The sequence below is a fragment of the Fistularia commersonii genome, chromosome 35 (genome assembly GCF_037954325.1).
Source record: "Fistularia commersonii isolate RoL2024-O1a breed Wild chromosome 35, RoL_Fcom_v1.0, whole genome shotgun sequence".
NCBI classification, from domain to species: domain Eukaryota; kingdom Metazoa; phylum Chordata; class Actinopteri; order Syngnathiformes; family Fistulariidae; genus Fistularia; species Fistularia commersonii.
This window is the reverse complement of record NC_141318.1, coordinates 4,023,093-4,047,500: the sequence shown is the minus strand read 5'-3', so window position 1 is coordinate 4,047,500 and position 24,408 is coordinate 4,023,093. Positions and strand designations below refer to the sequence as shown.

Sequence of the window (24,408 nt, the reverse complement as noted above, 5' to 3'; positions counted from 1 at the left end):
CGGCGTCTCACACTGTGGAAAGTATCGACTGCGAGTATTGAATTAAAAAAAAAAACACGATGATGTTTTCTCTTAAATGGACCGCAGGATGGAGATCTGATGCGAGAACACACCCACGGTGATATTTCCACAGAACACCTGTCCACTCGGACGGAGACACGTGGTTTCGCGTGATCCTGTGGCGTGACTTCCTCCACGATGTTTGACAAGACTTTTAGATGGAATCGAATTTCCAGTGCAAATAACATCGATTGGCTTTTACCGGTACACCCCCCACCCGCCCACGCACACGCACACACACACACACACACACACACACACCTGCTATTTCCTGCACGCACATCTGCCCCTCGATCATTCAAACGTTTACACACCGAACTGTTATCGATTATTGATTTCATGTGCTGACGCAGAACCCGACAGGTGTGTATGCGTGTGTGTGCAAAGATATAAAGCAAATGTGCGGCTCCTCCAAAGGTGCATCACTTCTCTGACTCCACGACGCGTGCACGTCAGGTTCCGTGGACCCCTCCCACGCCACCTGTTCACCCCACAGCTTCTTCTTCTTTGTGTTTTGCACCTAGTGATGCTCTGGATCGTTGCCTTCACCCTGGCGGCTGCTCTGCTGGCTTCCGGCGCCCCCTCGGAGGACCCACCCGTGGGTGAGGGCCCCGTGGGGCCCGGAGGGGACGCGGGGCTGCAGAGGCTCCTCGGCGGCCTGCGGAGGGGGACGCACGGTGCGCGGATCCAGAGGCGGGCGCATCTGTCGGAGGACGAGCGGGAGATCATGACCAAGCAGATCATGCAGGCCCTCTCAGGTGTGTGTGTGCGTGTGTGTGTGTGTGTGTGTGTTAGGGAACTTTGCGCATGCTGTAACGTGGGGTCTCGTCCACAGAGGTGATCCACGCGGACTGCATGCCGGACCGGGACTACCAGGGCTGGGTGGACTTTGGACGCAGAAACGTGGAATGAGACGCCGCGTGATCCACCCGCGAGAAATAAAAACGTGTATTTTGACCAGAAGAAGAAGTAGTATCTAGTATTTCGTGCGTGTACAAATATCACGACGGGGCTGGAGGGAAATGGGAGGTTGGTTTTATTCACAGGTGAGACGTGAGGCTGGACACGGCACACACACCGAACCCACGCATGAGTTCTTCCCTTTTAAATCCAAAGTATCCTATGCCTTAATTACACTACATTTGACAAACAGCTGCATCCAAACTATTTTACATTTCAGTGTGACTGAGTTAAAAAAGAAAAAGAAAGAAAAAGAATCCCTGATGTGAAATACAGCAGATTTTTTTTTTTTTTTTGGTGAAAACATTGTGGATGGAGGGCAGGGAGAGGAGAGGGTTTCCACGGCAACGACTGGGGTTTTACCCTCAGTCTTCTTCCCGGTATATTATTTACATCATCGGTGATGAGCCGATAATCCTGTTCCTCAGGTTTATAGGTGCAGACAAACGGTCACATTTTCTTAACTTATACAAATGAACAAACTATGTACACACACACACACGTGTGAGTGTGTGTTTAAATACACACAAACACACACACACACACATATGTTCTGCTTTGGATACTCCAAAACCTGACAGTGTGGGAGGCTTTTAAAAAAAACGAAAGCAGGGAAAACATGTAAAATGATGTCTCCCATAAAAGTTTCTTTCCTCTTATACATGCTTTTTTTTTTTTTTTCTTTAAAAAGAAATGATTTGTTTTATTTAAATTATTTCCCCCGCTTTGTGCGGCGATCAGGCAGACAGGAGCGGTGAGAGTCCTGAGAGGAGGGTGTATGGCGAGGGGGGGGTGTTTGGGAAGGAGGTTAACTGCGTGGAGGTGAAATCACATGGCTTGGTGCAAAGTCACTGCGGAGGGGCGGCGCTCTTTCCTCGCCGCCCCCCAGGCGGCCACCCTGTGCAGCCCCAGACCGTGGAGCTTCTCCAGCAGGTTCAGGCTGAAGCCGCTCTTCCCTCCGCCGGCCGCCCGGGTGCTGGCGAGGCCCTGGGGTCTGGCGGCGTGGGGGTCGCGGTGGGGGTGGAAAGAGGCTGAGATGCCGCGCTCTTGCAGCAGCTGTACGAGTCCCGGTTGCGTGCGGGCCGGCGGCGGCGGCGGCGGCGGTGGCGTGGCGCTCACATGGTCATAGTTCCCACGAGGTGGCAAGATGAGAGAGTAAAGGCTGCGGGGAGAAACGCAGGCCGATCAGAAATCCAGCGGTTACGCCGCTCGCTGGTGGAGACATGCAGGGAGTTCAGGGGCGTCTGCGGAGCGAGTGTGCTTGTGTGTGTGTGTGTGTACGGTTAGCCTTCATCACTGCAGCATTAGTGGCAAAACACATCCCCGAGGGGGAGGCATTCACGTATCTAGGCCAGAGAAAAAGCCGCATGCGGAAAGGGCGGCGAGGTGTGTTTGCGTGAAGCTGGTTTTAGTCGAGCCAAACGCAGGCGTGTCGGTTAGTGTCGATGTCTGAGACCGCCGGCTCTTACTTTTCTCCTCTTACAGCGTGAGAAAGAGCCTGGAGAGGCGTTTTTTGTCGCTGCGGAAGTAGAGAGAGTTGTTTTGTAAAGGAAGGAAAGAAAAAAGGAAAAAGAAAGAGAGCGCGTGTCCTTGTAACTTCTCATTTTCCCCCAAATTAATGTCTCCTGTTGTGATTTTGCACAACATTCGGGATTATTCAAAATAAAAGCGAAGCCGAAAACCTAATACGCTCTTAATTTAAAAGCCTGCCTTAAATGTCTCTTGCCACTTTTTGGATCGGTTTTTGGATTTGTGTCCAGCTGTTGCCTTGGCGACAGGCGGGCGAGGAGGTTCTTACCTAGAGGAGAAGGCGGATGTGAGGAGGGAAGGTTGGAGGGCTTGGCAGGTGGTGATGGTGTGAGTGGGTGAGGTCTGGGGGAGGTTGGGGCTGGATGAGGAGACTGTGGTGCGGCGGAGGGGAGAGAATTGTGTTAGGAGGGAAAAACACACACACACACACACACACACACACACAGATACGCACACACACTGCTACTGAACAATGGAGGGGTTGGGATGAGGGTGTCTGGAGGAGGGTTAGCCTGACTGTCGCCTGTTTGAGACGAGTAACTTTCCCTCCAGCAGTATAAGAAGGAGGAAAACATCGTGATCGTCTGGGCTCTCGATCGTCCGACGTTTCTCAGTGTACCTGAATCCCCCGCGGGTGCCGTCTGATCCTCTACACGCGAGGCGATAACGGGCTTTTTCCAGGAAATAGACCCTACCCATGCCGTGTGCTCCCGGCAGCAGCGACAGGTCGGGTTCGTCCTCCTCCAGGTCGTTCAGGCTGTAGACGTGCTGCACGTCTACCTCCAGCTCCCGGAAGTCCTTGGTGAGGACTCCGGGGCGCGGGTGCAGGATGCCTCCCAGGTTGGGCTTGGCCAGCTGCTGCCAGTGGTGCAGGGTGACGGAGCCTGGCCGAGGGGGGAGACACAGGAAAATACGCTGTACTCGACACTGAAATACTACGAATCCAACTCCTGACCGACTGAGATGACCGGGATGACCTGCAGTTAGAGTTATAATCAAAGCTCTCCAGTTGTTATTCAGATATTGTATTAAAATTCACGGCGAGTACAGCGCTCAGAAAATGCCGGCGTTTTAAATCGATATTAAATCCGTTTTCCGGGACGAAGCTTCTACCTTCAAGGGGTTTGACGATCTGCAGGCGGTCGGGCAGGTAGGACCTGGATCCTCCCGAGGAGCTGCAGGAGTGCCGCGAGCTGGCGTTGGAGTAGTTGGTGCCGGTGGAGGTTCCCGAGCTGGAGGCCAGGCTGTCGTTGGGCGTCAGGAAGCCGCTGGAGCCCTCGTCCTCGTCGTCGCGGTGCGCCGCCAGGGCGCGGAGCTTGCGCTCGCGCTCCACCTCGAAGAACGGACGCTCCGAAGAGTGGCTCTGCTGGCGGGCCGACAGGCAGCGCAGGGCGGCCTCCAGGTCCTGGCCCCCCGGCGTGCCCGGCTGGCCCAGACGTTTCGGCCCGCTGCCGACACTGAGCGGAGACACGCGAAGCGGGCTCGGTCACGTAAACATTCGCGACGTCTGGATCGGAATTTTGAGGAAAGGACGTCGCGACACGTACCCGCTGTCGCCTTTCTGAGCAACGCCGACGCCGGGCTTGTCCTCCAGGGTGAGGCTGGCGTTGTCGGAGCCGTAGTAGCTGGTGCGGGGGGTGCTGGTGCAGCTGGAGCGGGCCGAGAGCGGGTTGGAGCCCGGCAGTCCCGGCGAGGGGCACCGGGACCGCAGCCTGACCGCCTTGTTCACCACCCGTACCGTCTCGAACACGCGCCACGGGTGGTTCCTGCCGGGACATCAGACGGTTAGAGGGGGGGGGGGGTTGAGGTGAATGAATAAATGAATGAATGAACAAATATGGCTCCTCTCCAGCAGAGCCCCCTTTCCAAAGACGCTTGGAGCCGAGAGCCAAGATGGCGGAGGACAAGATGGCAGCTTCCTCTACTAATCAGGTAGGACAACTCTGCGGATTTTGCCTTTTGCCTGAACATGAGGTTTGCCCGCGTGTGCAGCGAGTCCGAGTGTGTTTACTAATTGTTAGCATGAAGTTGTTAGATGCCAAATGGAGGCGGGGTCTCCCTCAGGGGGGCTGACCTGTACTCAGCGGGCGCAGGAGTGTCCAGGCCTTTCCGGAAGGTGCCCTCTATCTCCGCCGCCAGACAGTCCATGGGGAGGACGGAGGCCAGGGCGGTGTAGCGCTGCACCGTGCTGTTGGGAAGGCTCTTGTTACGGAGGTTTTTGATGTCCTCTCGAGCCTCGCAGAGCATGTCCTCGCACTCCGAGTACTTGTCCTGCAGGTCCTTTAGCTGCGTGCCGACGGAGGCCGGGGAGAGAACCGCAAGTGGGTCACAGGTGACGGCCCCGAGAGCGTAGCTTGAAAGTCTAGACGGGAGTGACGCCTCACCTCCGACCGCAGCTTCAGCTGCTCCTCGCGGGAGGCGTTCAGGTGCTGGCTCAGCTCCTCGTTCTCGTTGGTGAGCTGCGAGAGAGACGGAGGACTTCATCGAGCTGCTCGTGCAGGTGGAGGCGGCGAAAAAATTTAAAGTGTAAACAGAGGAGTGCGTTTGACTCACGCCTTTGCAGCGCGCCTGCAGGTCGACGATCTGAGCCAGCAGGCAGCTGATCTCCTCCTGCTGCCGAAGGGAGTCCTCCACTTTCCTCGCCAGCTCCTCCGACAGGTCCACGACCTGCTTGTTGACCGAAGCTGCAACACAGGCGGCGAGGATTAGCGCGCTCGCGACGGAGGCGTCGGAAGTGCCCGCCGGCGCGGCCGCACTCACTGAGCTCCTCCACGCACACCATCATCAGCTCCTGCTCCTGCTCCTCATAGTTGGTGGTCTCTGTGGTGAGTTCGCTGGCCTGAAAAGAACAGGAGTTGATCGCAATCTGGAATTGCATTGTTTCTCCGGGCGAGGCGAAGGGAAAGATGGGCGTACCTCTAGCCGCAGTTTGCGGTTTTCCTCCTCTAAACCTTTCAGTTTCTGCTGCAAGAAGTCGTAGTGGACTAGGCTGGTGAGCGAGCTGCACGATTCGTTCCTCTTTATCCTGGAAGGCGGATAGAATGTCCTTTTTATTTTTAATATTCCGGGCAGTAACAAGACTTTAGATCATACTGTCAAAAGGCAATTGTTTTTCATAGGTTTAAAGTGGTGTCTGAATGACCTGGAGGCCAGGTCAATATATAAATATCGTGGGTTTGCTTTGAATAATAGATTAAAAACAATTCAGTGTGAGCAGGTGTTTATTCAGAGGCAAAGAAACGGTGTTAAACTGGAGGGTCACTTCCTGTTTGAGGCAACCAATCAGAGCGCGAGGTGTAGAAATCCAGGAAATCACCTTTGTCCACAACAGACACCCACCATTACAAAAACAGGACAGCATGAAGGTGTGTGTGTGTGTGTGTTGTGTACTCACGGCGAGTGCGATTCGGCGTTCTCTACTTCCTCTGTGCTGGCGTAGAACTGGAGGAGGTCGTCGCGCATGGAAAGCTCATGCCGAAGCTGCGCAATCTGGAGAAGAGGATAAAAAGGGTCACTTGAGCTTGGAGGACCCCTGAAGACAACGATGGCAGCGCGATCCAGCATGTGCGTGTGTGTGTGTGTGTGTGTGTGTGTGTGTGCCCACCTCCTCCTTTGCGATCTCCAGCTGTTCATCCAGAGCCCCGTTCCTTGCCGTCAGCTCTTGGTTTTGCTTGAGGAGGGACTGACCGATCCGCGCCGCCAACTCCAGGTCGCGCTCTTTCTGCAAACCACATACAAAAAAAAAAAAACGATCTTACGAGACGCTCGTGACGTTTGATTTTCTGAAAGAATTGTGACGTCACGCGGCCTCTTACCTCCTCCAGGAGGTGGGTGACGGCCTTGATGTCATGATAGGTCTTGGTGACCTGGCCGACCCGGTCCGAGCAAAGCACTGGGGGAAGGAGAGAGTTCATGAATGGAGGAGGAGGCAGGGCTCGACATGGCGGGAAGAGGATTATGTCAGCGCGGTGCGCACGAACCGCCATTCCTGGGACATGAACGAAATGCTTGATTCTCCCTCAAAATGTCCCATCCCCCCCCCTGCCCCCTGCAAAATAAAATCGTAATTATCCGTTATCGTTTCACGTCAGGAGCTGCTGCGCGTGACGGATTCACCATGTAAACAGCTAGGCCGCGCTCATTAGCATAACCGTTTTCTTTAAATATAAACAGATCCCTTGAAACAACAAAAGCCTCCTTTGTCTGGTTGGCTGAGCCGATCTAGACCCTTGAAAAAAAAAAAGTTTCCACAGCAGCGACCACGGCATCCCCATGTGGTCAGCCAATTACTGATCCTCTTAGCCTGATCCTTTTTAGCCCTGATAAGACACACAGATCAAGACCTGCTTCACTTCTGGACACTCGCTTATAGTCCAAAGCGGGAGGAGGCTGCCAGGGCTCGAAGTGACAGAGTGTTCACACCAGCGGGACACGTACGGCACGGAGGCGGGGACGTAACAATCGACCCGCAAAGTTGTTTACGTGTTGTGTAATGCGGTGTTTATGTCCCGTTTTAAAGTCAACGACGGAGCCGTGGAGAATTCATGAGTCACGGTTTTCTGTCGCCGTGTTTCCGTGTTTCGCGTTTTTAAAACAAATCTCCGATGTTGCGAGTTGGCAGGAGTCGGTTTTAGCAGCGTAATCTTACTCGGTAGAAATCGTTAACGCGAGTTGGGAGGCCGTACGCAGAAGTAATGAGATTGAGGTCCTTGAATGCGTCCAGGTGGACGTCGCGGCGACGGCGGCTTCTAATCAGCCTAATGGAAGACGCCAAAAAAACATCCCTCGCCCCAAAACGCTGCATCTGAATTGCGTTCGCCTGTGAATAACTGGGCGCAAATAAAGGCAGAGGCCGATGAGACAAAGACCAGCTGAGTTCCAGAAAACTCTGCGGCTTTTTATTTTTAGCTCTTATCCTCATAAAGGAATTCAATTTGTTTTTTTTTTTTTTGTTTTTTTTTTGGCCACCCGCAGTTGGCCGCCTGACGCTTTGGTGGGCACGATGTCAAGTTTCCCTCAGTGGCCGCGGAGATGAATCTCTTGCTGGAGGCCAACTTGGCTTTTTAAAAAGCGTGTCTAGTTCACTGATGGCTGCAAAAATAAATCCCGGGGTTTTTTTCCCCCCCCTTTTGACAGATATTACAAAAACCAGATGCACGACTTATTAATAATGGATTCAGTGGCATTGTTACGTGATACGAACAGCCGGGTCTCAGTTCAAGTGTTAGTTATTTTAATGAAATTATTCACTTTAGGCTGCAAATCAATCATACGTCAATTCATATATTTATTAACTAGCTTATTTGCTTTGACCGCGGGTCTATTAATGTTATTACACATTGACAACAACAGTTTGTGACGTCAAAGTAAGCTTTGTTTTCAAAACACGGTCAACTAGGAAGGAATTAAAGGTGGTGATGTGCACATTAATCAATTCCAGGTATTCTGTAAACAAAAGCTTAAAAAGTCACACACACACACACACACACACACACACACACACACACACAATCTGACACATTCCGATGACATTGTATTGAAACGGTGCAGGAAATAATAACGAACTGAACTGGCCGACGATGCTGGATTTTGGCACCGGGGGGGGGGGGGGGTCACCTGTACCGTGAATGGGGCCGGGTGAATGATCTGCCCTGATCTATTTCCTCCCCGACCTGACCGCCACGGCGACGGAAGATGCTGCGCTGCCAGCTTGAGGCTTTAAGGGTTTTGGACGGGGCTAAATCCAGGCCGGTGCTAATACTGTCCCTGTGGATGAACAATGCTGACTTAGGTATACTTATGACGTCTGTTATGGCGTGGGGATCAGACGGGCAAGGATGAGCGCGGAGAGAAAAGATCCCTTCTTGACCTCTATTGTACGCAGAAAAGTGTGAAGCGGAGTGTCAGAAATCTGTGTGAGTGTGAAGGATCCTTAAATTTCTGGATGTGTTTTGCACAGATGCGCATCTAAGGGTCATGAGAGATAGTTATCTCCCTGAAGGATTTGACCGGCAATGGGCCGAAAGTCCGATCTGGATTTCATCCCGAAGCTCCTGCAAATATTCTAAACACATGTAATCAGCCGGATTCCGTGCACTGAAAACTATCCCATTTATTTTATCCTCTTGCATAAGAGGAAGAGGAGATATTAGTCCCGAATGTCAAATTTTGATTCTCTCCTCCCACCCGCCAGCGCCTGGTGTCGCAGTGCCGGCCGTTCGGACGGAGAGGAGAAACAAGAGGCGACCCGGGCGAGCGCATCCATGGTGACCTTGGCTCCGGCTGTGGTCTGGGGGTGCAGAGAGGCGGGATATTCTCCCGTTATCGGGAAAACTAGAATTTCTCTAACACAGGGACGCGCCACGGCGTCCTAAAGCTCCGAGAAAACACAGCGACTAAAAACATGCGGCAGAATCTCAACCTCTCCCCCTCAGCATATTTCATCTCCTCAACTTGACATCCTTCGTCCGTCCCTGCACGTCCCACCGTCGCTCTCACTTCTCCTTTTTTTTTTAATCTCACGCTGCATCTCCTCACCTTGTGTCACCTCCCTGCAAAGGCCGTCGTTGTTGTTGTTGTTGTTATTGTTGTTGTTGTTGCTGCTGTTCTGAAATTTCCTCTCCTCCTTTGCCACTTTCTCCATGAGGCTGGAAATGCTCCTCTGCACCGCCGCCGCCGCCGCCGCCACCACCTCCCCATCCTCCTCCTCGGACGCCAGGGAGCTCCACACCTCCATGGTGGCCAGGGCACCGCCGCCCTCCTGCTCTCCGTCCATCGGTTTGAATCCCTTGCTTTTTTTTTTCTGACCCTACTGGCTGCTGCCTGTGCAGACACACACCGGCGGTGTCTGCAGCCTCATGCTTCTGGCCTGCCTGTGTGTGTGTGTGTGTGTGTGTGTGTGTCAGAATGAGCGTCCGCTCGCCTCGGGATGGGGCGGCGGAATGGGAGGGAGAGAGGGACACCTGCGCACAAGAGGATCTGAGCTGCGCTGCGTTAATGTATAATCCCTCCGCCTGCGCGGCCCATCTGTCGTCATGCCTGCCTCCGTTTACCTGGCCACGTTGGACTACCGGGTAAGAGCAAAGGGGAGGATGAAGACGGGGGGGAGCGGTTGAATGAGGAAACAAAATTTAACGCACTGAGGAGAAATGCAAATATCGACAGGATTAACCGATCTCGGAAAGCGAGGCTTGATGATCAAGAGGACACCAAGGAAAACAGCAAGGGGTGGAAGATTAATTTGATGCTGCATTAAGCCCCCCCTTCCACCCCTACAAGAGGAGGCAGATGGTAGCTTCCGTCCGTGCCAATGGCTGCAGTGATTCTCCCCGCGTACGCAACGCCGGCGAGTCGGGGAGGGGGCGTTAGAGCGAGCGAGCGAGCGCAGCACTGATGCACAGCCACGCCCCCCTTCCCCTGCATCCGATGGAGAGTTATGGCTTTTAAGAAAGGAGGAAATGTCAAAAATATAATTCTCACTCAAACCGAGGGTTCACATCTTTCACACACACACGCAAACGTAAGCAGCCGCTGCTTTGAAATCACTTGAAATCGTGACAAAAGGAATTTCCGTCAGTTCTGAATTCTGTCGTCTTTCTCCTCGAGTAGCCCGCCGCCCTGCAGCTGCCGGCCCAAATCAAATATTTAGCGTCTCATGCATTTTTTACCTGCCGAGCGGGACTCTTCGGGGTCGATCGTGTCACGCAAGGGAGGCCTCTGCGGTCGGTGAGCCTCGAACCCAATCTAGAAAGCGTACGGTACGTCGAAATAACGCACGGCTCAAGCCATGGAAAATCTTTAAACACAGGGACTTTCCCATGGAGGTTGTGAGGAGGTCAGATCTCAGGTGGTTTCTCGACAACAACAAATATTAAATTCACGCACCGGAGGTTTTTCGCTGCTCTAGGAATGAAGGAAAGGGCAAAAAGTCACTGAGCATGTCTTGATGAAGTCTTAAACGCACACGTGCAGCTGGACGGGGTAAGCTCGAGAAAAGGAACGCGGGCAGACGGGCACCATATGCCAGGTTAGTCTGCTCGGCCCCGGCTCACTGGCAGGATGCTTTGGCTCAGCTTAACTGAAAAAACAGACTGTTGGTGTGGGGTTATGATACAAGGAATGGAGAAAAATATAAATCGGAACTTCCTGGTTCCTTTCTTTGTTGATCTAGTACCCGTGGGTCATTTAGCTACTACACTATAATTTGTAATGAGGATCATATATTTCCTGCTTTGCTACTGTGACCACTTTTTCCCTCGTTTCCTTGTTAACCATTTGATGTCAGGTGAATGTCGGGGTTTAATAAATGAACATGAGAGGATCCTGCGGAAACTTCGGGAGGCCGAGAACATCACTTTTAAGAGATATCTAATGCATGCGCCCGCCATCCACCATCTTGAGATAGGTAATATTGTAACTGTAAGCGACTTCCCGTCTCTGAAAATCCCCACCAGTGACCAAAAACCCTTTGTTTATCGTTCTCTCACACCTGGCGGCTGCAGGCTAGCGACTGAACAGACCGTCCTGTGACCCCGATCTCTGGAGCCGAGCCACCGACTGAAGGCAGGAAGAGGAAGAGGATGCTGGACGCCAAGGTGACGCAGAGGCCGCTTTTAAGGATTACAAGGTAAAGGCTTCCTCAGCTAGCTGTTTGCTCTGTAGTTGGTCGCCCGTCCCCGCTGAGCTAAATCATCTGACAATCATCTGAGCTAAAAGCACGGCGGCGCACCAGACGACGCGAATGTCACGTTAATTAATTTGTCGATGACGGAACGGTCCGCGCAGCCCGGGGTGGATTCGCAGCAGTGCCTGACATAGCTGGGTAATGGTTGCAGTCAGGGTGTGATGCTGAACGCTTTGATGCTGCGTGCTCAAACACACACGAACCTGCTTATTAGCGAAAACATTGGATTGCTTTGTTTTCTCATTAAAGGGTCGCAATTTTGCCGCAAACATTCTGTTCTCTGGGATGCCGCTGCGATTGATTACTGAAATATCCAGCATGCCTTCACTAGAATGCAACCTTTTTTTTTTTTCTATGTTGGTATGTTTGTGTTTGTGAATCCGGGCTGCTGATATGAGATCGCACACTACTGTGCCATTATCAACATGCTAGTTGATAATCTTCCAAATTAATCTGTTTAGTAGGTTAAGTATAAAAAAAAAAAAAGAATCTTCTTGAAAAGAACCCTTTATTAACTTCTAGCATTCTGTGAATGATTTCAATTGTAAATATACTGTTTGCACCGTACAACCACAACAATAATTTTAAAAAGCAATTACTTTATTTATCTAGCTATCTTTGCATTATACCCGCTCTGTTCCGATCAGAGATTTGGAAGAGCGTCGCTGCTAGGTTACCTTTGGGGGCGGTTAAAACCCCCATTGGATATTCAGTGGCACTCTGAGGGGGAAGTTGCAAATGTAAAAGGGAAACCATTTAATCAAAATAAAACAAAAAAAAGGGGAAAATTAAAAATACTGGCAAAACCCCAAGGATAGCAACCAGCCAGCAGAAGGCTGTACTTTCTCACAAACCATGTTAAAAACCAGGCTTCCAAATTAAATACCTTGATATCTGAAAGATCGCCCTGCGAGGAGGAAAACAAGACTCACAGAAGTACTTGAAGGTCTCCTCGATCTGCTGGTATGTGAGCCCCGCTGCGACCTCCTGTGGCAGCACGGGAGTCTGCAGCCAGTCTTCATTGTCGTAGCCAAACACGCTGTCTGCGCGGAGAGTGTATTTCGGCTGGCCCTCCGACAAGAGGCTCACGATCTCCAACTCGGGTAGGTCTGCGCAAAGGTCTAGGGAAGGCGGGGATGGTGCATGTGAGGCAGGATTTAAGTAGAAAAGACCTTCCTGGGTCAGGGTCATACTGACCCAACGCAGACAGATGATTCGCTTTTTCTCTGTAATAAAAAAATGAATTGCTTCTAATAAACCATTAAAAAAAAGTGATTATCATGTGACCTACCGGTAAGAGTGGATGCGTCACGGAAGGGCAGCCGGCCCGGGTCTCTAGGTGAGAGCGGATGAACTCGGGGGTCCACGTCAAGGGCCCCAGGGGCCTCCCCCCGCCCATCATGGAGGGAGAAGGCTGACAGGGAGTCCAGGTGGGCCTGTGGGGGCCAGGGAGGAGGAGAAAGATGGGCGCCGGGAGATGAGGGCCGGAAAGCTGGAGCCCGGTTGGACAGCTTGTCTGAGACCGGAGGGTTCAGGATGCCGGCGAACCGCGCTGGCGTCACCCTGTGGGACCGGCGCCCCCCAGTGGCCGAGGGAGGGAACGGTCGGCGACGAGACCTGGAGGGTAAAAACAGGGCAAAAGCAAAGCTGAATATCTGATACAAATTTATCTTGATGTTGGAATCCAAACAAACAGATATTTTCAATGAAAATTTACATCAAACCGCAACTGGGTGTTTGTTCAGAAAACAACAACTCCGATATCTACGACCGGAGTCTGACGGATGCAAACTTTCCACCGAGGAACCTTTGTTTGATCAGAGAGCTTTTCACTACAAACAAAGGAAGGCCTCGCCTCCCGCCCCCTGGATTTCAAGGTTGCAAGGATACAGTTACCGCAGCCCGAGGCTGCACGGATCAGACCCCCCCACACACACACACACACACCTCCACCCATCCCAGAGCGGCCGCGTATCGCTCCTATCAACACGGCAGCCGGAGGGTCAGCATGCACTACAGGTCAGAAGCAGTGGCCACAATCTTTTCCACAGTGGACTAAAACCCCTGGGGTGCCATGTTGGAGAACAACTAAATTACACAAAATAAGTAAATCACTGTCAAAGATATAGAAGCTATATCTTTTGGCTTGTCATAATACTGTCGAGGTAATATGTGTAAAATGTTACGGATAGCTGTTGAAACCAAGGGACATAGGTTTCTGTTTGAACAGCGGGGCTTTTTTTTTCCCGATCCGTAAATGTCATACAAAAGGCTTGGCCGCTTTACTGCGGGTGCCAAAGGACACCTGATACCTGAAGGCGGTTATTGCGGTCAATAAAACATGCTGTTCTGAAGACAAAGGGTTCGGCTCGATTAAAGCGACAGCCTCCGAGGTGCCCGGGTACGAACAGGCCGATCGTAACACGTGCCGATTAAGCACGAAACAGGCCTTGCTGAACCCCCAGCAACGGTATCCCTATCAGATGCCCTTTTTCTTACCCCCCCCTGCTATTTCTGTTTGTCTGCAGCTGAGGTTTCTGTCTTCTTCTGCGGGCCATCTCATTAGCTGAGTGCTCTGGTCCCAAGCCAACTCATCCTCATCTTCATCTTCATCTTCGCTGACCCATCCATGTCGGAGGAATGGGTGCAATACACTGAAGATTCCCAACACCGGCTGTCAGTTGGTGTCGTCGTGAGAAAAGGTTTATTCAATGACTCATTTTTGATTCCTTTAAGTGGATACAATTTTAAGTTAGGCACCCCATTAGGGAGGCTGGGAGGGGGGGGGGGGGGGTCCACATTAACACTGCATTAGAACCAATTTGCCTGTCGGTGAAAACACTCTTGCTTTGTTAGCCGCGCATCCAGGCGAGACCGTGCTAGCCACTTAGCCTTGACGCCGGGGACGCGCTTATTAGCCGTCTTCCCTCGCTTTGTTTTCCTTCCCCTTTTTTACTGCGGGGGCTGGATGCCAGGGAAATCAGCGAGGGCTTCACTCCAGCACACACACACACACACACACACACACACACACACACAAAGTTGGAAAGAAGACACGCTTCTGTTTGTTGCTACCAGCAACTTGTCGGTGGTCTCTATGACCAGATATAATGACATACTAATGAAATAATGCTTTGCTCTGCCTTTTTGAGGCAGAGCAAACCATGTGACCTGAAAAAAAAGAAATGACTTAATCCGCAGAAGGCACGTAGAGGGTTCACTCTATGAACTTGGGAGTCTGGACTTGACCCGCGTGTTTGGAGGGCCCGACGTTGGCTTGCTGTTTAAACAATGCCCTTCAAGAGTGTGTGTACGTGAGCTCTGGCACACTGGATAGAGAGGGAACGTGTGTGTGTGTGTGTGTGTGTGTGTGTGTGTGTGTATGCGTGTGTGTGTGTGTGTCAGGGGGGACTCGTGAGCTCGGCACAGAAGAGAGGATGGCAGTTTCTATTCAAGCTGTCACAGGCAGATTCTCCAAATGAGCCAAAATTACAAATAAGGATTTGTTGAGCAACGTCAGAGCTTTTTTTTTTTCTCTCCGGCAACGGTTAGGAAAGAAAAATTGATAAACTAATGCAACTGATACACCAGAATTTTTGTTAAATTTTTGCAAATTAATCACTTTCCATTTGGCTTCAAGTCAACAAAAATAATTTTTCGTGCAGTGTTTTTCCTAAAATAAGAGATTTTCCTTCTGCATTTCCCCGCCTGACAAAAATTTGAAGCACATGACATCAGTGGCAAAGGCTGCCTGCGGTGGAGAAATATGAAACTGAAACAGTGTTTTTTTTATTAGACGGATAAGGTTCAGAGGTGTGACGATACGACCAAAGATCACGGCGAGTTAAAACTAAAAGCCTCAGGTCTCTAAAGATCTGACCCCCATGAGAACAATTCAACTACTGTAACTCAGTAGTTTTTAATGCTGCTTTTAAAAAATACCCCTTTGCCCATGAATCTTGTTGACGTGGTGTCTGTTCCATACACACTGCCCGCCAAGTGATGGATTATAGATACACTTGACGAGGATTAAAGAAATTAATGTTTCCTTCTTGAACTGAGTGTGATGGGACTGGAAAGGGCTTTCAAAGCAGTGAGCTGGTGAAGATTTGAATGACTTTGCTTTTTTCTAAACAAATAAAAAGCGACAGTGTGAATGATGGAGCATTTACATCATGCCAAGGTAAAAAAAAAAAAAAAAAATGAAACCGGACCCGGTATATCAGGGTACTAGTGACGGATCGTGCATCTCGTGTGTTGCAAATGACCTGATGTGAATGAGTCCATGACGTCGGGTTAGTTCTGCAAACTAATGGCGGGCCAAAGAGGAGGCCCAATGCACGTCCACCACGTTGCAGGTTATTTATGGATCGCTGGAACTGCAAGAGGAAGTTTTTGTAACTAATGTATCTATCCACGCTGCTATCAGACGCAGCACTCAGCTGCTCCTGTTAGATCAGGGAGAACAATCGGGGCAGGAATTCTGCTTCTATACTTCTACCCCGACGACACACAACTGTAAGATCGGTTTTTCACAACTATAAGATCGGGTTAGGAGCTGAGTCAAAAATCCACCGGCAGCCTGCAGAATCAAGCCACCGATAAGAGGCAGACAAATTACAAGTGAAAAGCACCCAAAAAAAAAAAACAGAACTGAAAGTAAATACACCATCGCCTGCTTGCTAAATAAATTTCTACTATGACTGAAATAAAAAGACAGAAAAAAAAACAATTGTCCGCTTTTCATGGTATGATCATGCCTCTCTCACAAATCACAAAACAACTGACAAAACTAAATCACTGATAATAACAAGGGCAGAACTTGTCACTACTGGCGTATATCTAAATACTGAATGGCTCCAATAAAGATTTTCAATTTGTCATTTTAGCTCTTTTTGTATATCCGCAGGTTGCAAAAGCCGATAAAACTGTGCTTCCAAGTTGAATGCTTCATCCCAGAGGGTGCATTTCATAAAGCCAACATTACAAGGCAGTAAGTAAATACATTAATCCTCTTTTATTGCCCTTAAGGGGTATTTTATTCCTTTTACAGCGTGATCCGGCACAGGTAGGACGTACACTGCCGTCATCGCGAGCAAACTGTGGTATCTCACAGACGATGATTTACTTTGACGTAATTCTGCGATGCCAGTCGGAGAGCCTCAGACGCCATTTGATCATCCTGCACGACCGCCCGCCGCTTCAGCGAGACGCAAATCCGCAATGTAACGGGTGTAAATATTCGTCGCGTTATCCCTGCCGCTTTTGTGGACTGGGCTCAGGCCGGCCCTCTGCCGGGACCAAGCCTGCGTTGCGACAAAAGCCAGGATATGATGTCAAACAGCAAAGCAAATATCAGAGATTAATGAGAAAGGTTCTGAAGGCGGACCGATTAGATCCGGTTGTTTAAATGCTGATATCTTTCATGCTGATATCGATCCCATCAAAATGGAATGGATCAAACAGAAGAGAACCTAATGCAAATACCGTCCTTGTGTGCGTCTACAAACAATACAGGCTGCTCAAGAAGTTTTTAGTTCTGATAGTGTATAAAATCAGACAGAAGGCCGGGAACGTGGGAAACAACAGGCCGGTATGAAGGGCCCTCGATGCGAGGAATGTCACCCTGACAACTGGAGGAGCTATATCTGGACAGGAACCACAAAGTGGCCAAGAAAAAAAAAAATCCTAATACCCAGTGAGGAACTGCGTTCGCTCAGGGGGTCTAAACTTGAAGACGGAAAAATTCCAATATTCAACGCATCCGTCTCACCTGAGAATGTGTGACGCATGTTAAAGATTAGGCACGATGTCGAAAAGTGAGCGCAGGTTATAGCTTCTTGCCGTCCGTGCCAGTTTAAAAACTTTATTCCTTCTCATTTTTTCCCCAAAATGGGAAAAAAATGGATCTTCTTTCAATATGTGAATCTCTTGGAGGACTTTTCTCTTTTGATCTACCACGATTGGAGTAAACCCTGCAAAACGATGCGCTGGCCCTAAAGCGCACATGGCTGTCATTCACTTGTGAATATTTTCAAAGTTGCACACAGGAGCATGGTTAAACCGTCAAAAAAAGGCCTTTTAATTATTCACTTAAATCACGTTCACATGAGAAGTCCAGGATGAAAAGGCCAGATAAAGTTCTCTGTGCTGTATCAGGACTAATCAACACATGGTGAGGGTGGCAGCTCAGGCGTGGAGGGGAAGCAACATGCTAAAATGCTAATAACACAAGCTGGAATGATGAAGAACTGTGAAACGGACTTACCGCAGGGCCGAGGTGGAACCGCTAATGAGGCTTTCTCCGAGCCGACGGGACGATCCTTCCTCCGGATGGATGTGCGACCATCAAATGTGATCCCGCCGTGCCGCTAGAAGAATTCCGCCGGCCAGCCTCTGTCCCGGGTGAAGTGTAGTCCTGTCAGGAGGGAGAGCCACAGTGAGGAGGGGTGGAGGTGTGGCCCAAAGCTGCCTGGGAGGAGGAGGGACACACAGGGAAGAGGCCAGCTGGTTTACACACACACACAGAAACACACACACACACATATAAACGTGTGTAAAACTCAACATCCACCTCCTGATTATTGGAATACGGCAAGTCAGGATTTCCCTCTTCCTTCTGAAAGGTCCTCTTCAGTGTACAGAAACGGACGACCAAATTTGAGTCACGTTCATGTGACTATCAAGTGACTATAAAAGCAAAGCTATAAAATCGAAAAAACTCTTTTCAGGTCTAACCTGCCAGCACATCACCATGGGCGTGACTTCTTTCCTCATTTGTTTTTACAGCGCCTGTCCCAGAGCGCAGATTTACATTGAATCCCAGGAGAAATACAAAAGTGTATACCGGCATTTAAAGGTCACAGTGCGCACGGTCGAACACACGGGCCCACAGGGGCCTCCTCGCTTTAAGAAATCTGGCTTAACCTAATACTAGTGGACAAAGTAACACGGTCTTTGTTACTTCTAAATAAGAGCAACCCTAAGATCTCAGCGTCCTCTGAGCAGGTGGTCCAGCTGACTTGGACATCAGCAGATTCCAGCTTTGTATTGGTATTTCATCATGGCTCAGGTTGCTATAATAACACAGGATATTCAGCTGGCAAAAAAAAAAACAAAAAAAAACCTTCTCCATGATGAATCGGTTCCCCTTGTGTTCCGTCTTATCGGCGATCGTTTACTAGAAATAACAAGCGGGCGTCTCACATCACCGTTTGGCAAGCTTTTATCCTGTACAGGTCCACCGTCGAGCCCTGGGATGCATTTCGCTTCAGGCCCTTTAACACTCCAAAAATTACTCAGTGATAGAAAAATGTGGTGGAGAGCGCGTGGCTGCAAAAGATTAGTGCTTCTCAGAAGTCTGTTTCCAAAAATAATGGGGGGGGGGGCAGGAGGAGTTCTGTTATTCAATCGCAGGTTTGTGAGGTCGACTGCGATCTTGAGCGGAAATTTCGAGCACTGTTTAAAAAAAAAGTTTTTTTTCTTCCCACTAAAAAGACTTGAAGAGATCCCAGAATTTTTTTTCAGCATCAATATAATATTTATCTATCAATCTATCTGACTTTTTAAACATAAACAGGATGAATGGCTTTTAACAGTTCTAAGTAGGTGTTTCTTTTATTATTGTATCTTAAAGATATAATATTGTAGTTATACATTCTGTAACCTTGACTCAGTCCTCTAGTTAATGTGCCGAGTGGAAGGGTCTACAGTCTGACCAAATCAAACCTCTCATGATCCCCAGCTCCTCCTGCCTGCATGGCGAAGTACCCTTGGACAAAACACCGAACCCCCAACAGTTGATCCGACGTTCTGGTTAGTGCCTTGCATGGCAGCTCTGACACCATCAATGTGTGCGTTTTGAAATTGAAGGGCATTTAAAGGGCTTATGTAAGCGGACACTATTTACACAAAGTATGTTATTGGTGCTGGTTAGCGATGATTCCCATTCTGAATTGACAACAAATCCCCTCTCGGACACTCGGCCGCTTGCGCTGAACACGCAACCAGTATTTAGTCTGTCCAAACAAAGGTGGAGGGAACTGCTGTTGTGTGCACAGAAGCGACCGAGGTCAGATGTCTGATCCCAACTTCCCAAGCGACAATGCACTTAGCCGCAGTGGGTCATCCTATGGAGCGTTCCGACAAAGTAGATTCACGAAATCATAACGCTCAATTATAATTTTAACATTATTATTTTTGTCCTCTAAAGAAGTATTTCTTTAAAAGACAGCAACAATACAACAATGCAAAAATCATGGGAGTTTGTAATGCATAATCTAAAACAACCATTTTTAAAATGCACTTTGCACTTAGTGTGCAACCATTCTTCAAGCAAACTCACATGCAATATGTGGGGGAAAAAAAAATAACAACACAATTACAGCTTCGAAAATTGTGAAAATGAAGAGATATTGGGTAGCAGTTAGGATCAAAAGTACAGATAATAATTAACATTGTACTAACAATAATAATAACTATTGTTGTTATTATAAATTATTATGATTAATATTATTTTACACCTGTTTCGGGGGAGGGTAACGTTTAATTATAATGAAGTAGTGCAATAATTTGAGCTTATTTTTTTTCCAGAGTTGACAGTTGTTTACATTAGAAGGAATTAGCTGTTTAGATTCTCCGGCTAGCAAACCGAGCCAAGTCACTGCCGGGGAAGGAGGGGGGTTGACGGCTAAGCTAACAACAAAATATTCAAACAGAAACACCTTTAGCACATTATTTCAACTAAATGTCATTTTAATTAACCGTAAACCAAAGAACGACTGTTCAAAGACCGGGGGCCACCGCGGTGTCTCCGACAACCCCTCCGCCCACGGAGGACTCCCACCCCGCAGCGTTCCGGAGATGACCTCCCCCACTCCCCCCACTCACCCACCCACCACGCAAACTTCGGGGCAAGTTTGGATAAACCGGAGATAAAGCGGTTTGTACGGAGAAAAAAATACCAGCGAGAAATGGATTTTTAAGAAACAAGAGGGGGGAAATGAAAGTCGAGTCTTACATGTTTCTTTACCGGGCGTGTGTTCAAGGTCGCGGTCCCCGCTGAAGTTGTTCCCCCAGCGAAGTTTGCAGCTCAGCTGTCACAGCGCTGGGCGGGGCGTTATGGGTATTGTAGTTTTTCTCCTCCCTTTAGCGAGGCGAATTCTCACACATCGCAGCAATGCACAGTCATTTTCTCCACGAATAACTTGCCTGATTTCTTACCATGTTATACTTTTATATATATATACATATATATATATATGTATATATATATGAGACTTACACACACACACACACATACACACTCATACTCCTTTTTCCCCGAAACTAGAAGGGTCCATGAAGTGTGGTTATCATTGCAACAAGTCAGTTTGGCTGCTTGTATTAATTAAAACTGGAGGACCTGAATCAACACACATCCCCTAATCTGGTTCACTGCCTTTCTGTGTGTGTCTACCAGACTTTTTCTTACTGTATTTTTCTGGTTTTAAATGTATTTCATTGTATTTTTGTAGTAGGCGGCACAGTGGTGCAGTGGTTAGCGCTGCGGCCTCACAGCACGAAGGACGAAGAACTGTGGTTCGATTGGGTTTTCGCCAGTTTCCTCCCACAGTCCAAAAACATGCATATTAATTGGACAAATGGGAATAATTGCCCTGAGTGAGTGAATGGTTGTTTGTCTATACATGTAGCCCTGCAATCTGTCCAGAGTGTAAACCCGCCTCTCGCCTGATGACAGCTGGGATAGGCTCCAGTGACCCTGACTGCAGAATAAGCAGAAGAAGATGGATGTATTTTTGCATTCAAAATGTTCTCGTGTTATTGTTTTACTGTCTTTACAATGAATAAAGGAATGTATCTATCTATTAATATTCTTGGTGGGTTAATCTTGTTTTGCAGATGTCTCTCTGGCTTGATATGGATGCCGTCAAACTGACAGACACCCCCATGTGAGTTCAACAAAAGGTGGGCTATTTATTTCTCAAGCCACCAAACTTGTCAGGGGGTCACACGCACAATGCACGCGCAAACACACACACACACACACACACACACACACACACACACACACACACACACTGCATCATACAGTGCATGTCAGGTTCTGACCAGCACTAATTTGACGTGTTCTGACTCTCTGTCTCCCTCTAGCGGTCAAAATTGTAAGGAAATATTTGATCTTGCATGATACCGGAACAAATGGATTAACAATCGAGCAGATTTATTCATTTCGTAGATTACAGTTCTTATCTCTGTGAAACCTCTGGAATAAATCATCCTTAAGTGTGCTATTGTTTGTGTGGGTAGTTCTAAATCACTGGAAATTATTTTAAAGGCCAGTCATATTAAATAAAATGAGCAACTGAATTCCATCTGCTAATGAAAATCCATGAGATCGGGTCAAAAAGTAACACATCTGTACAACGTTGTCTTCTATTATATCTTCTTAATAGATAGATGAGCTTCAGCCCTACTATATATTGTTTCCAAAGCCTTCTACAGTGGACAGCAGATACCACAGTGCTTATGTGTCTCCCTTTTGTAAGTGACAATTAATAATTTACCAGTGTCTCCACAGACCCCGCCGGCCAGTGGTCTGCTCCGGGGCCACTTCCTCTCCTAAGGACAATGGGGCCATTTCCTGTGGGATGTGCGCAGTGGATTATGAGCCAAACAGGCCAGTATTGTGAGATCGGGGCGATGCGTTGTCATGTCGGGCAAGACAGATTTTGCGTGGCGGTGATATTTATGTCTAGCTGTCGGGAGTGTGTAGGACACAGCCGGGCCCGTGTCAGCCGCCAGTACAGGTATCTCTTTGACCCCAATGCACAGGATATCCACAGCAATCCCTCGGAAGGATATCGGTGTGCGTGAACTGATTCTTGATGTCATATTTAAGACAGTAAAGTCTGGCAGTGTCACAGGCGGTGCGTCCGGCTCGTAAGTCTTGGATAATTTTCAAAATAAAGAGGCCGCTGTTTTCACAACAATGGCACCATTCATGCGCCCGGGGGGCCGCTTCAGCTGTCCAGGGAATATCGGAGAAAGTCCAAGGAAGTGCATGAAAATACGTTTTTGATGGCGATGCCAAAAATCAGACAAATGCAGGATTCGTGATATGAGTCTGCTAAACATCGATCCCCTCCACTGGCACATGGAAACCCAGGAGTGTTGATTGGGCCCAAGGCTGTGTTTTTTAAAAGCCCAGACATTCACTCTACTAAATACAATAACCTGCATTACCCAGTCGACCCTACACCCCCCAGTCTCTTTGAGTGGACGAAGCACAGCTGATGCCAGTCACAAAAGACACACACAGGGCTGAGCCGTGCCTGGAGGCAGGACGTCATACGCCCTGACCCCCTTGTCCACTCCTAGGCGTTTGATAGGCTCCCCTGCACACATTGTCACCAGCAGAGCCCTAATCAGTTTTTTTTTTTTTGAATAATATGTGATACCAAATCAGTCAAATGCATTAACATGGCATTTTCCAAACAAATAAAATGCAAATCACAGTACTTGAGGAATGACGCCTTAAAACCTGTATTTGAAAAGCTACAATAAAAAAATGCAAGTGATCAATAGAATAAAAAAAAGAAGAAAATCACTAAAAAACAATATATGATTGTGGGGTTTTTGTTTTGTTTTGATTTTTTTAAAAATGTATTTTCAGCTGCTTCTCAAAGAGGAACAACTGGAACCAACTTTGCGATGAAGTTAGATTTAGGGGATTTTAACACTGTCGAAAAACAAGCCTATTGTGTGCTCAGGCTTGCAGAATTTTTAATTAGCTTTTGCTGACCAGAGAGGGGGTAGGAGCACCAGTCCAGCCTGCTGGTAATAAAAGCTTGCATCAGTCTCCACGTGCCCCTCCCTCCCACTGAGATACCGCCTTGCCCGGAAGATGCTCTTCAAAAAAATTTGAACTGTTTAAAAATCAAATTGAATCCCCCACCACCCAATAATTCAAACACACAGAGCCACTCTGTGTCGAAGAGCAAAGACGGATGTCCCTTGAAAAACAAGTCTTTATTTCATTATTTCTTCCTCCGTTGAGCTTCACCAGGGATGTTTTTTTTTCAAGTCAAATCAAAAAAACCCTGAAAATTAACATTATGTGTTGCAACGGTTGGCCAATAATCCTGCCTGTGACACATCGGCCAAATTATTATTAGAGCGTTATCGGCAGTCAGACTGTGTCTGTTCCTTTGTTTTTTTGTGTTTTTTTTCTTTTTTACTTATTATTTCTATTTTTGACTGATTTCACAATCCAGTTTCTGGAGAAGACACTGTGCATCCGGGCTTTTTTTTTTTTTAAATTAGATTTGGCAAAACATCAGCCTGTTCCCCGCGCAACCTCCAGACAGCCGCCTCCAACATGGCAGCTGTGATGGATCAAAGATGCTCTCTGACAATGAAGCTCATGAATGGAGGGGGTTCGCTGCAGGGGCTGATGTGTGCGGCAAACAGGACCGAGGAGTTTAACTCCAAAGCAGGCACCAACACAAAAATCGACAACAAGGATTCCATTTGTAAATCTTATTATCGTCCCAAATGACAGTAACATGGACGTTTGGTGTTTTGTAGTGTTACAATGTTGCACACTTTCTGTTGTGTGTCTATTTGAATAGTGTCATAATGAGCCTGGAACGATATCAAAGCTGTTAGGGATTAGATCTGATTCAACTTGTCATTAGAAATGTGCAAGTACAGGCAAATGAAATGCAGTTTGGCATCTAACCAAGTGTAAAAAAAGCGGCAGGTGCAGATATCATGAATAAATGAACAGAGTGATAAATAAAGTAACAGTCTGACATGGTGTATTATAACAGTAACATACAGGTGAATTAGAGATTGGTTATTATGTACATATTATCCAGATGGATATGTGCATTAAATGTGGTAAACTATAGGTGGGAACATCATTTACAAAAGATGATAGATGATAAGTTGTGCCATACAAAAAAGTACAGTTGAAATGGGCATTGAATAGTGCATAAATAAAAAAATATACAGTAGCTACCTATGGTTATTCAGCTAGTGTGGCATGTGTGAGTGCATATGTGTTAAATGGTGCACTAATGTGCGAATGAGGGGATTCTTTTAAAAGAATAATGACTAGAAATAAAAAAGTTTACTTTCAAATGCATCCAGGCTTTTTTGGAGATATTTAT

At 48.2% G+C, this 24,408-nt stretch overlaps 2 protein-coding genes and 1 long non-coding RNA gene across 7 annotated transcripts; 2 read left to right on the top strand and 1 right to left on the bottom strand.

Moving 5' to 3' along the window:
- The first annotated feature begins 541 nt into the window (after positions 1–541).
- Positions 542–989, top strand: LOC147213908 (uncharacterized). The gene is made up of 2 exons (XM_086142463.1): positions 542–818; positions 896–989. Exons 1-2 carry the CDS (start codon positions 587–589, stop codon positions 970–972), a joined length of 309 nt encoding a protein of 102 aa, XP_085998589.1. The 5' UTR covers positions 542–586; the 3' UTR covers positions 973–989.
- Positions 990–1,078: 89 nt separating this feature from the next.
- hap1 (huntingtin associated protein 1) lies at positions 1,079–20,341 on the bottom strand. Of its 5 annotated transcripts, XM_086142457.1 has the most exons (17): positions 20,253–20,341; positions 17,502–17,705; positions 12,525–12,850; positions 12,166–12,354; positions 6,366–6,442; positions 6,155–6,271; positions 5,945–6,039; positions 5,467–5,575; positions 5,311–5,389; positions 5,104–5,234; positions 4,935–5,009; positions 4,625–4,836; positions 4,098–4,316; positions 3,664–4,007; positions 3,246–3,434; positions 2,819–2,921; positions 1,079–2,182 (listed from the first exon to the last, which is right to left on the bottom strand). In XM_086142457.1, exons 7-17 carry the CDS (start codon positions 6,010–6,012, stop codon positions 1,849–1,851), a joined length of 1,863 nt encoding a protein of 620 aa, XP_085998583.1. In that variant the 5' UTR covers positions 6,013–6,039; positions 6,155–6,271; positions 6,366–6,442; positions 12,166–12,354; positions 12,525–12,850; positions 17,502–17,705; positions 20,253–20,341; the 3' UTR covers positions 1,079–1,848. The 5 variants fall into 5 exon arrangements, with proteins under 5 accessions (XP_085998583.1, XP_085998579.1, XP_085998582.1 ...); XM_086142454.1 differs by lacking the exons at positions 12,166–12,354; positions 12,525–12,850; positions 17,502–17,705; positions 20,253–20,341 and adding exons at positions 2,490–2,539; positions 9,088–9,472 and having other exon boundaries at positions 1,687–2,182; XM_086142453.1 differs by lacking the exons at positions 12,166–12,354; positions 12,525–12,850; positions 17,502–17,705; positions 20,253–20,341 and adding an exon at positions 9,088–9,472.
- Positions 13,847–21,175, top strand: LOC147213906 (uncharacterized). Its single transcript, XR_015104427.1, has 3 exons — positions 13,847–13,935; positions 16,143–16,226; positions 21,134–21,175. It is a non-coding gene; the product is annotated as an uncharacterized LOC147213906 (long non-coding RNA).
- Positions 21,176–24,408: the final 3,233 nt, after the last annotated feature.

Excerpts from the sequence above, each read along its gene's own strand:
- LOC147213908 (XM_086142463.1), top strand. The coding sequence starts at position 587 with ATGCTCTGGATCGTTGCCTTCACCCTGGCGGCTGCTCTGCTGGCTTCC. Across the intron at positions 819-895 it reads GATCATGCAGGCCCTCTCAG|AGGTGATCCACGCGGACTGC; the intron begins GTGTGTGTGTGC and ends TCTCGTCCACAG.
- hap1 (XM_086142453.1), bottom strand. The coding sequence starts at position 9,325 with ATGGACGGAGAGCAGGAGGGCGGCGGTGCCCTGGCCACCATGGAGGTG. Across the intron at positions 2,922-3,245 it reads GCCGGGAGCACACGGCATGG|TCTCCTCATCCAGCCCCAAC; the intron begins GTAGGGTCTATT and ends GCCGCACCACAG. Across the intron at positions 2,183-2,818 it reads ACATCCGCCTTCTCCTCTAG|CCTTTACTCTCTCATCTTGC; the intron begins GTAAGAACCTCC and ends TTCTCCCCGCAG.